Source organism: Protomyctophum bolini (genome assembly GCF_963924005.1).
Source record: "Protomyctophum bolini genome assembly, chromosome: 4".
In the NCBI taxonomy this organism is placed as follows: Eukaryota; Metazoa; Chordata; class Actinopteri; order Myctophiformes; family Myctophidae; genus Protomyctophum; species Protomyctophum bolini.
The window spans coordinates 52,012,148-52,022,329 of record NC_137865.1 but is presented as its reverse complement, the minus strand read 5'-3'; the positions used below and the strand labels follow the sequence as shown (position 1 = coordinate 52,022,329).

Below are 10,182 nucleotides of genomic sequence, written 5' to 3'. Positions count from 1 at the left end.
CTAGAATCTCTGTGTGGTTCAGGTCAGGCCAGTTGGCTGGTCAGTTAAGCACAGTAATAATACCATGGTCAGTACACCAGTTACTAGTAGTTTTATCACAGTAATACCATGGTCAGTACACCAGTTACTAGTAGTTTTAACACAGTAATACCATGGTCAGTACACCAGTTACTAGTAGTTTTATCACAGTATTACCATGGTCAGTACACCAGTTACTAGTAGTTTTATCACAGTATTACCATGGTCAGTACACCAGTTACTAGTAGTTTTAACACAGTAATACCATGGTCAGTACACCAGTTACTAGTAGTTTTAACACAGTAATACCATGGTCAGTACACCAGTTACTAGTAGTTTTAACACAGTAATACCATGGTCAGTACACCAGTTACTAGTAGTTTTATCACAGTATTACCATGGTCAGTACACCAGTTACTAGTAGTTTTAACACAGTAATACCATGGTCAGTACACCAGTTACTAGTAGTTTTAACACAGTAATACCATGGTCAGTACACCAGTTACTAGTAGTTTTAACACAGTAATACCATGGTCAGTACACCAGTTACTAGTAGTTTTATCACAGTAATACCTTTAACACAGTGATACCATGGTCAGTACACCAGTTACTAGTAGTTTTAACACAGTAATACCATGGTCAGTACACCAGTTACTAGTAGTTTTATCACAGTAATACCATGGTCAGTACACCAGTTACTAGTAGTTTTAACACAGTAATACCATGGTCAGTACACCAGTTACTAGTAGTTTTATCACAGTAATACCATGGTCAGTACACCAGTTACTAGTAGTTTTGCCTCTGTGGGCAGGTGCCAAATCGAGCTGGAAATGAAAATCGGCATCTCCATGAAGCTTGTCAACATATTACTGAAGCACAATGTACTCTATAAAGATGGCTGATTAACAAAAAGAAAAAGGGGTTTTTTGTGCAACTGAATGGCTGGAAAGTGCAAATGAAGAGTTTACATACCTGTATTATAGTACATGCATACACCTTCCCTAATGATTATGTATACTGTATTGTCTATATTGTAGCAGTCAATTTATATTGGGGGGAGGGGAAGGGGGTCCCGAGACAAAAAGATTACCACATATTAAGATTACCAGATATTAATTCATCAGATTAAGTGGTTAAGTAATAAATATTTTAACTACATTTAGTGGTTATACAGTCTTAATGTATTCGCGTTAAGTTTGGGCTCAAAGTCACTTCCTAGAAATGTAATGGAGTAAAGAATACAACATTTATAATTTGAAACGTGCAATCATCTTTAATGAGATCAAATAATCAAACTCTGATCCATACATGACAAACGGTTCAATATAAAACATGTTATCAGTAATAATCATATTATACAACATGTCACCATTACACCAATCAATAATTATAAACACAAAACTGTTATACACTACAAAATAAAAGTATGCCATCAGGAATCATTTTGTCTGTTCAACCGTCTGTCTGAAATGCCAAAGCAAATTCTAAACTGAATGATACGTTAATAATCACTTCATGAATAACTAACAGCGTTTCATGAACTTCTGATTACTTGGAGATCTCCTAATCATTAATCAATACCACATCAATATATTCTGCAGGGTTTTATGACCAGCTTTTCAGGTTTGTGCAAACACAAATATTGTCTTGTGATTGGCTGAGAGGAAAAAGTACATAATATATTGAAGACATTAAGTGAGGACGCAGATTGTGATTGGCCGGAATGAGATGTGTGATGATGAGAGCGCCCCTCACTTCACACAGGTGTGATTTTCTTTTTTTTTTGTATTGGACGCCAGACGTTCTAACTGTGGTTTTCCAGAGTGACACAGATCTTCCCTGGTAACATCTTCAGAGACCGACCATAATCATCATAATTACTAATGCGTGGAAACAGTGTGTGTGTGAAGGTGTGCAGGTGTGTGTTAGAATCAGGATCGGAGAAGGACAGCTGTCCTCTGTCCCAGTCCAGCTGGACTCTGATCCTCCGGGGTTTCTGATTTACTGAGAGAACAGTTTTCTGATCACCAGAACCATCAAAGACTGCTGTGTATTCATCATCGTCTAACTGTATACTCCAGTGTCCTCTCCCGCTCTGGATGTCGTACGACTCCTCACACACACCTACCTCCCAGGCTGCATTGTCTCCAACCTCAACATCAACACCCCAGCTGTGAGACCCTGAGTCAAAGCCCTCAGAACCCTGAACACTTAACCCAGGAAGCCTATCTGATAGGAGACCAAACCTAAAAATCTCTGGGTTGTCAGGAAGCTTCTCCTCTTCTCCATAGGTCCTCACACAGGTCAGATCATCAGACAGCACGAGATCCTCACTAGCAGTGTTGGGGTCCAGGACGACAGGAGTGTAGGAGACAATGTCCTTCATCTTGTCCCAGACTCTGAAGGTCAGGTTCTTAAGGTGTTTGGCCTGGTCTATCAGCGCCCCTCCTGAGAGGGGCGGTGGGTTGCACTTGGACTGAATGGTGAGCAGGGTGAGCTGGACTCCCTCCATGGTGGTCTTGTAGTTCTGCAGGAATGAGACGTGGTCGTCGGCTCTCAGCTGGTCCTCGGCAGCTTGGATTGCGTTGGAGAGGGTTTCCATTTTTCTGCTCAGAGCCTCGATCCTCTCCTTCATCTCCTGACTCTTCTGAGACTCTTCCTCCCGCAGAGCGGCCATCCTGGCCTCCTCTTCCTCCTGTAAGAACCGGCGGAGATTCTCAAACTGTTTCTTGATCTGCGTCTCTGTGTTCCTGGCCTGAACCTTCATGTGTTCTTCTGCTATGGCGTAATTTGTTTTAGCCCGACCAAAGGAACTCAGTATATACTCTGAGTCCTCCAGTAACCAGTGAACCTTCTGTTTGCAACGTCCAGACGCTTCGTCCACGGGTAAGAACTTGTGTCCGGTGTGTTTCTCTGAGTCGCGACACACGAGACACGCCAGCTGTTGGTCGTCCAGACAGAAGAGCTTCAGCTTCTCGCCGTGTGCGCTGCAGAGGACCTCCGAGCTCAGCGACGACGAGCTCCGGCCGTTCTCCTCCAAGAGCTTCTCACACAGGTTCTTCAGCGCAAAGTTTGTGAGAGGATTGTCCTTGGAGGATCTCCTCTGACAAACGGGACATTCCCTCGTTGGTCTTTCCGTCCACCATTCCTGCAGGCATTCTTTGCAGAAGCTGTGTCCACAGGACAGCACGACGGGACGTTTAAAGATGTCATGACACACGGGACAGCTCAGATCCTCTTCCTGACAAGTCAAACGGGAAGCCATTTTGTTCTGACGCTCCCTGCCGCTCCCCGATCTGGAATGTTCTCTGAGGCTGTCGTTACACCGGAGGAATTCTACAAGACAAAACAACAACAGTAACATTATGAGTATCAATAGTAGTTAATGCTGCATGATTCTACAGTAACATTACAGTATGGATAGTAGTTAATGCTGCATGATTCTGACACGACTTTATAAATTGTGACTCTTTTTGATACAGAGACAGTCATGGCGGAAAGACTAACTGTTCAGGAGAGGAGAAAAACTGAATGTAATGAGTTAATATCACAGGCAGACACTTCACATACTAGAGCATGTCTGAAATAAGTGTCAGAGCTGAAATATGTAAATATGAAATAAATGCTTAAACATGTCGCTAGGTGTAATGTTAGAGTCCACAGAAGACATGTAAATATGAAATAGATGCTTAAACATGTCGCTAGGTCACCTAGCTACATGTTTAAGCATTTATTTAGCTTGAAAAGGTTCACTCCTGTGGTCTCTAACATTACACCTAGCCTAGGTGTAATGTTAGAGACCACAGAAGTGAACCTTTTCAAGCCTGTTTTCTCAACTCGCTGTTTTCTCTGCAAGACATTACTCTATAAGCCATATCTCCAAAACCGGTGGGTCAAACTGAACAACCAATATGTCAATTTGAAGCTGTGATTCCCTGCTTTCACAGTTGCTGAACATTACTGCGTTCAAAATGTGTCACCTGGAGCCATAATAACTACTGTGGCTTTAAAGACTTAAATAGCATTCATACTCATATAGTAACAGTAATAGTTTTCAGGATAATATCAGAAAAGGAATAGCCTAAGCAGGAGTTCAGCAGAGATCCAAAAGTGACTCTATAGTGAACAATGTAAAAATGTATGTGCGTCTGTGTAACGTTTAGCCTGGGTCAGATGGCACGGGACCCTACGTAAACAAACTGTACGGTTCCGAGCGGGGCTACCGTTCACTCAGAGTTAGAAAGGAGGAACTGCCTTTATTAAAAGTCAACATTCCAAGTTTACACCATAAATGACGTCATTATTTTTCCTCCCTTGATGAAGAGCAGTTATGATCCAAACATGTTGACTTTTAATGAAAGAAAGACTGATTCCTCCTTTTAACTTCTCTCTCTCTCTCTCTCATAACGTGTCAGCTTCTTACCTCAGTAGATGCAGGGGGTATATATATAATAAACAGTCCCGCTTTTCCAGATCACTGTAGATTTATTAGTTCAGAGGGAGCCCTCACATCAGCACATGTAAATCAGGTTCCACACACTGAATCTTGTTGCAACTCTACTGCGCATGACTTGACCCATGCTGCAGTTGCTAAACACAGTTCTTTATCATAGCATGCCCCCTTTTGGACTGGAGGGAACCAACCCCAGGATATCACATTCCTTTCCCCTTAAGCTGAACACCAATACAAGTAGACCTCACAAAATCCACAAGAGTCCTTATGCAATTACTCATCTGTACACAAATGAAAGCACTTAAAACATCCTCAAAAAATATAACAACAATAACAGCCTTTTTCTTTTCTCTTTTATTTTTATTTTTTACAAGGCGCATCAAAGAAAATACTTAAAGCATCATCAAAACAACAATAACAGACTCTTTTTTTCCCCCTTTTTTTTACAAGGCATAATCCAACTTCAATCAACACAGTCCAACAGGGAAGGTGGGTGGACCAACATACTTCCTATGACCCTCAGAGGGAAGGTGGGTGGACCAACATACCTCCTATGACCCTCAGAGGGAAGGTGGGTGGACCAACATACTTCCTATGACCCTCAGAGGGAAGGTGGGTGGACCAACATACTTCCTATGACCCTCAGAGGGAAGGTGGGTGGACCAACATACTTCCTATGACCCTCAGAGGGAAGGTGGGTGGACCAACATACTTCCTATGACCCTCAGAGGGAAGGTGGGTGGACCAACATACTTCCTATGACCCTCAGAGGGAAGGTGGGTGGACCAACATACTTCCTATGATCCTCGGAGGGAAGGTGGGTGGACCAACATACTTCCTATGACCCTCAGAGGGAAGGTGGGTGGACCAACATACTTCCTATGAGCCTCAGAGGGAAGGTGGGTGGACCAACATACTTCCCATGAGCCTCAGAGCGCATTCTTGCTCGTGGTTGAGAGGACTCAGTCACTATTCATGCACAAAGTCATTCAAGCGAGCAGGAGCTCGTCTCCCCCTTGTGGAATGGCGCAGTAGTGTGTCGGCGGTGACTCGGCTTCCCCAGACGGCCGTCCCACAGCAGGACGTTGAACTGGAACCACCCCAGGAACGGCTGCATGTCCCCTCACCGACGGGAGGCGTGATGATAGAGTCCTCGGCCGAGGGCTCCGTGGACTGGTCCGGCAACTGCAGACCTCCAGTCTCCATGGTCTCCCTCTGTAGCTGCCGTACTGCTGGCCTCCGCCGCATAGCGCTGTCTGACCTGATCGACGTGGCGCCTGACAGAACGCCCCCCCCCCCCCCTTCCTACCTGTGCCATATACGACACAGGCCCGGTACTCTCCTCGATGATAGCTGGAATCCACTTCGGGCCGTAGCTGTAGTTTCCGGACAAACACGTCATCCCCCGGTGGAGAGCGAGCGTTTCCGGGAATCTGTCCATCGCGTCAGTCAGCCGCGGAGGTGGAGCTTCTTTTCCATCCACCAGCGGTCTAAAAACTCGGAAATTACGTCAAACGCAGCTTCTTCTGTCCGTCTGTCTGTCTGCCTGTAATGCAAAAGCAAATTCTAAACTGAATGATACATTAATAATCACATGTAATACAAAATCATGAATAATTAACAACGTGCACCAATCCCTTCTGATTACCGGGAGATCTCCTAATCAATGTGGCTTGTGATTGGCTGATCCCCCCCACAGCGACAATTTGATTGGCTGATCATCCCACAGCGATGATTTGATTGGCTGAGAGAAAATATACATAATATTGAAGACATTAAGTGAGGACGCAGATTGTGATTGGCCGGAATGAGATGATGTGTGATGATGAGAGCGCCCCTCACTTCACACAGGTGTGATTTTCTTTCTTTTTATTTGACGCCAGACGTTCTAACTGTGGTTTTCCAGAGTGACACAGATCTTCCCTGGTAACATCTTCAGAGACCGATTATAATCATCATAATTAGTAATGTATGGAAACAGTGTCTCAGTGAAGGTGTGTGTGAAGGTGTGCAGGTGTGTGTTAGAATCAGGATCAGAGAAGGACAGCTGTCCTCTGTCCCAGTCCAGCTGGACTCTGATCCTCCGGGCTTTCTCATTCACTGAGAGAACAGTTTTCTTATAATCATCACCATCACCATCACCAGATCCTGATGCGGAGACTGCTGTGTAGTCAACATCGATTAAATGTATACTCCAGTGTCTTATCCCTTTGTCTCCGATCCTTCTGTACGACTCCTCACACACACCTACCACCCAGGCTGCATGGTCTCCAACCTCAACATCAACATCCCAGCTGTGAGACCCTGAGTTAAAGCCCTCAGAACCCTGAACACTTAACACAGTAAACCTCTCTGGGTTGTCAGGAAGCTCCTCCCCTTCTCCATTATATCCCACACAGGTCAGATCACCAGATATCCAGAGATCAACACTAGCAGTGTTGGGGTCCAGGACGACAGGAGTGTAGGAGACAATGTCCTTCATCTTGTCCCAGACTCTGAAGGTCAGGTTCTTCAGGTGTTTGGCCTGGTCTATCAGCGCTCCTCCTGAGAGCGGCGGTGGGTCCTGCAGGGTGAGCTGGACTCCCTCCATGGTGGTCTTGTAGTTCTGCAGGAATGAGACGTGGTCGTCGGCTCTCAGCTGGTCCTCAGCAGCTTGGATTCCGTTGGAGACGGTTTCCATTTCTCTGCTCAGAGCCTCAATCCTCTCCTTCATCTCCTGACTCTTCTGAGCCTCTTCCTCCCGCAGAGCGGCCATCCTGGCCTCCTCTTCCTCCTGTAGGAACCGGCGGAGATTCTCAAACTGTTTCTTGATCAGCGTCTCTGTGTTCCTGGCCTGATCCTCAATGTGTTCTTCTGTTATGTCGTAATTTATTTTAACTTTATTAAAGACCTTCAGTTTCTCCTTTAAAGGCTCCAGTGATTCCTGGACCTTCTGTTTGCAACGTCCAGACGCTTCGTCCACGGGTAAGAACTTGTGTCCGGCGTGTTTCTCTGAGTCGCGACACACGAGACACGCCAGCTGTTGGTCGTCCAGACAGAAGAGCTTCAGCTTCTCGCCGTGTGCGCTGCAGAGGACCTCCGAGCTCAGCGACGACGAGCTCCGGCCTTTCTCCTCCAAGAGCTTCTCACACAGGTTCTTCAGAACAAAGTTTGTGAGAGGATTGTCCTTGGAGGATCTCCTCTGACAAACGGGACATTCCCTCGTTGGTCTTTCTGTCCACCATTCCTGCAGACAGTCTTTGCAGAAGCTGTGTCCACAGGACAGCACGACGGGACGTTTAAAGATGCCATGACACACGGGACAGCTCAGATCCTCTTCCTGACAAGTCAAACGGGAAGCCATTTTGGTCTGACGCTCCCTGACGCTCCCCGATCTGGAATGTTCTCTGAGGCTGTCGTTACACCGGAGGAATTCTACAAGACAAAACAACAACAGTAACATTATGAGTATGGATAGTAGTTAGTGCTGCATGATTCTACAGTAACATTACAGTATATGGATAGTAGTTAATTCTGCATGATTCTACAGTAACATTACAGTATGGATAGTAGTTAGTGCTGCATGATTCTACAGTAACATTATCATCGTCTGTGCGGAAAATGAAAGCCTGGAGGAACGTTGCGATTGGCTGCTCTGGTCTAGAAGGGGAGGAGTCAACCCTTCCGGGTGGGCGTCGCTCCAAATTATGTGACAGCGCTGCACTACGGGGGGGGGGGGGGCTGACTGACAGATCGGTGAACCAATCAGGGCGTGTGCAAATCTCAGCCGCGACCCGCCCCTCTAGATCAGAAACCTAACCCTAACCTCAGGCTAAACTGCCAACGTGTTTACACCATAAATTACGTCATTCTATTTCTCCCTGATGAAGAGCAGTCATGATCCAATTAAAGTTCCAAACATGTTGACTTTTAATTAAATAAAGTCTATTATTCCTCCTTTTATACTTTACTCCTCTAATAGTTTTCAGAATTTCAGCACTTCTTATAATGTGCCTGTTTCTTACCTCAGTACAGCAGTCTGTCTGTCTGTCTGTCTCCCAGGTTGTCCAAATGATCGGTCTGGCTATTAATTGATCTATTTATTTATTTTAATTTATTGATGTTCGTCTGTCGGTTTAGTTTCTCTGACTGATGACTGAGTCTCTGAGAGAGAAGCTGAGCGACTGAACAAGGAAATGAACTGACATCAGGAAGGAACACACACACACACACACACACACACACACACACACACACACACACACACACACACACACACACACACACACCCTCTCCCTCTCTCTCTCTCTCTCACTCACACTCAGGGGCGGTTTTTACCGCTACGCAAACTACGCAGCTGCGTAGAGCCCCGACGGCTAGAGGCCCCGAGAGTTCTCCCTCTCTCTCTAGGTCGTCCTCAGACGAGCCCTCCATCGTCGTCTCCAGTCATCTCGGTTCTCCATACATCCGGCCAGTTCGTTGGTACTTTGCACTCCTGCATCGCTCTTGAGTATATCCACGTATGTTAGCACGGGGCGTCCTCGTGATCGATGGCCGTGTGTTGGTTCCCAGAGCACCAGTTTGCTGGCTGGCAGTTCTTGATGTCTTTGGCAGTGTCCTGCTAGTCTCATTCTCCTGGCTGCTATTTTCTGGCTCACCCTCGGTAGTCCCTCATACAGAGTCATGTTAGTGACATGTACAGTCTTGCTGATGTTAAGTACTGCACGCAGCATTCTGGTGTAGCACCCGTCAAGGGACTTCTCCAGGGTTGGCTTCAGGGTCCAGCATTCACTGCCGTATAGGAGAACAGACTCCACTGTTGCGTAGAAGAAGCTCAGTTTGATTTGTCGGGGGAGATTGGAGTTCCAAACACTGTTCATGCCATTCAGGGACCTCCATGCAAGTGCCTTCCTCACTTTCAGATCTTGCTCGGTTGAGTTGACCCATGAGCCGAGGTACTTAAAGTCCTTGACTTCCTTCAGCACCGTGCCTCCTGCTGTTGTGAGAGGTGGATGTTCCGGTGAGATGTTGTAGGTGATAACCTCAGTTTTCTTGGCATTTAGCCTAAGGCCAACTTTGGCACACTCCAGCTCCACACTGTTCAGGAGTTCCTGAGCTTGTTCCACGCTGTCGGAGAGCAGGCCGATGTCATCCGCATAGTCCAGATCTGTCAGGACTACCTTGGGATGTCGTCTTGACCTCCTTGGGGTTAGGGTGAAGCCAAGATCCTGCTCTCGTCCACTGATAGCTTTCCTGAGCGCATAGTCCAGGACTATGATGAAGAGGAAAGGGGCTAGGGTATCCCCCTGCATTACCCCGGCCCGGATATCAAACTCCTCACTGTTACCATCTGGGGTCACCACCTTGGCCCTTGTTCTCGCATACATGGACTCTATTGCCCGGAGCAAGTTGGGAGGGACACCGTAGGCCTTAAGGATCTTCACCATTGTGCCTCTGTGAATCGAGTCAAACGCCTTTTTGAAGTCGATGAAGCAGAGTACAGCAGTCAAGTTATCCTTCCTCACCCCCTCAATCATTCTCCTCAGTGCCAAGATCTGTGCTACGGTAGTTCTCCTCTCTCTGAAGCCATTTTGGTTCTCTCTCAGGAGAGGGTCGATGGCATGCCGTATCCTGTTTAGTATCATTCTGTTGTAAATCTTTGCAGTGATACAAGTCAGGCTGATGCCTCTGTAGTTGTCTGGCTTTGAGAGGTCCCCAGCTTTAGGCACTGG

General features: G+C 46.3%; 2 protein-coding genes across 3 annotated transcripts in view; both read right to left on the bottom strand.

The window, feature by feature from the left end:
- Window positions 1–8,634, bottom strand: part of LOC308313636 (nuclear factor 7, ovary-like) — a 283,858-nt gene extending 275,224 nt beyond the window's left edge. The window contains exons 1-2 of one of the 2 annotated variants that reach the window (XM_080760858.1): window positions 8,476–8,634; window positions 6,241–7,885 (exon numbers count right to left, since the gene is read on the bottom strand). In XM_080760858.1, the coding sequence (XP_080616984.1) occupies window positions 6,360–7,814 (1,455 nt within the window). In that variant the 5' untranslated portion in view covers window positions 7,815–7,885; window positions 8,476–8,634 and the 3' untranslated portion in view covers window positions 6,241–6,359. Of the gene's footprint in view, window positions 1–6,240; window positions 7,886–8,475 lie in introns of those variants that run through there. The other variant, XM_080760859.1, reaches the window with a different exon arrangement.
- On the bottom strand, window positions 1,566–4,547 carry LOC308313635 (E3 ubiquitin-protein ligase TRIM35-like). Its single transcript, XM_080760857.1, has 2 exons — window positions 4,442–4,547; window positions 1,566–3,354 (listed from the first exon to the last, which is right to left on the bottom strand). The coding sequence occupies exon 2, from the start codon at window positions 3,281–3,283 to the stop codon at window positions 1,823–1,825; it is 1,461 nt and encodes a 486-aa protein (XP_080616983.1). The 5' UTR covers window positions 3,284–3,354; window positions 4,442–4,547; the 3' UTR covers window positions 1,566–1,822.
- Window positions 8,635–10,182: the final 1,548 nt, after the last annotated feature.

Excerpts from the sequence above, each read along its gene's own strand:
- LOC308313635 (XM_080760857.1), bottom strand. The coding sequence starts at position 3,283 with ATGGCTTCCCGTTTGACTTGTCAGGAAGAGGATCTGAGCTGTCCCGTG.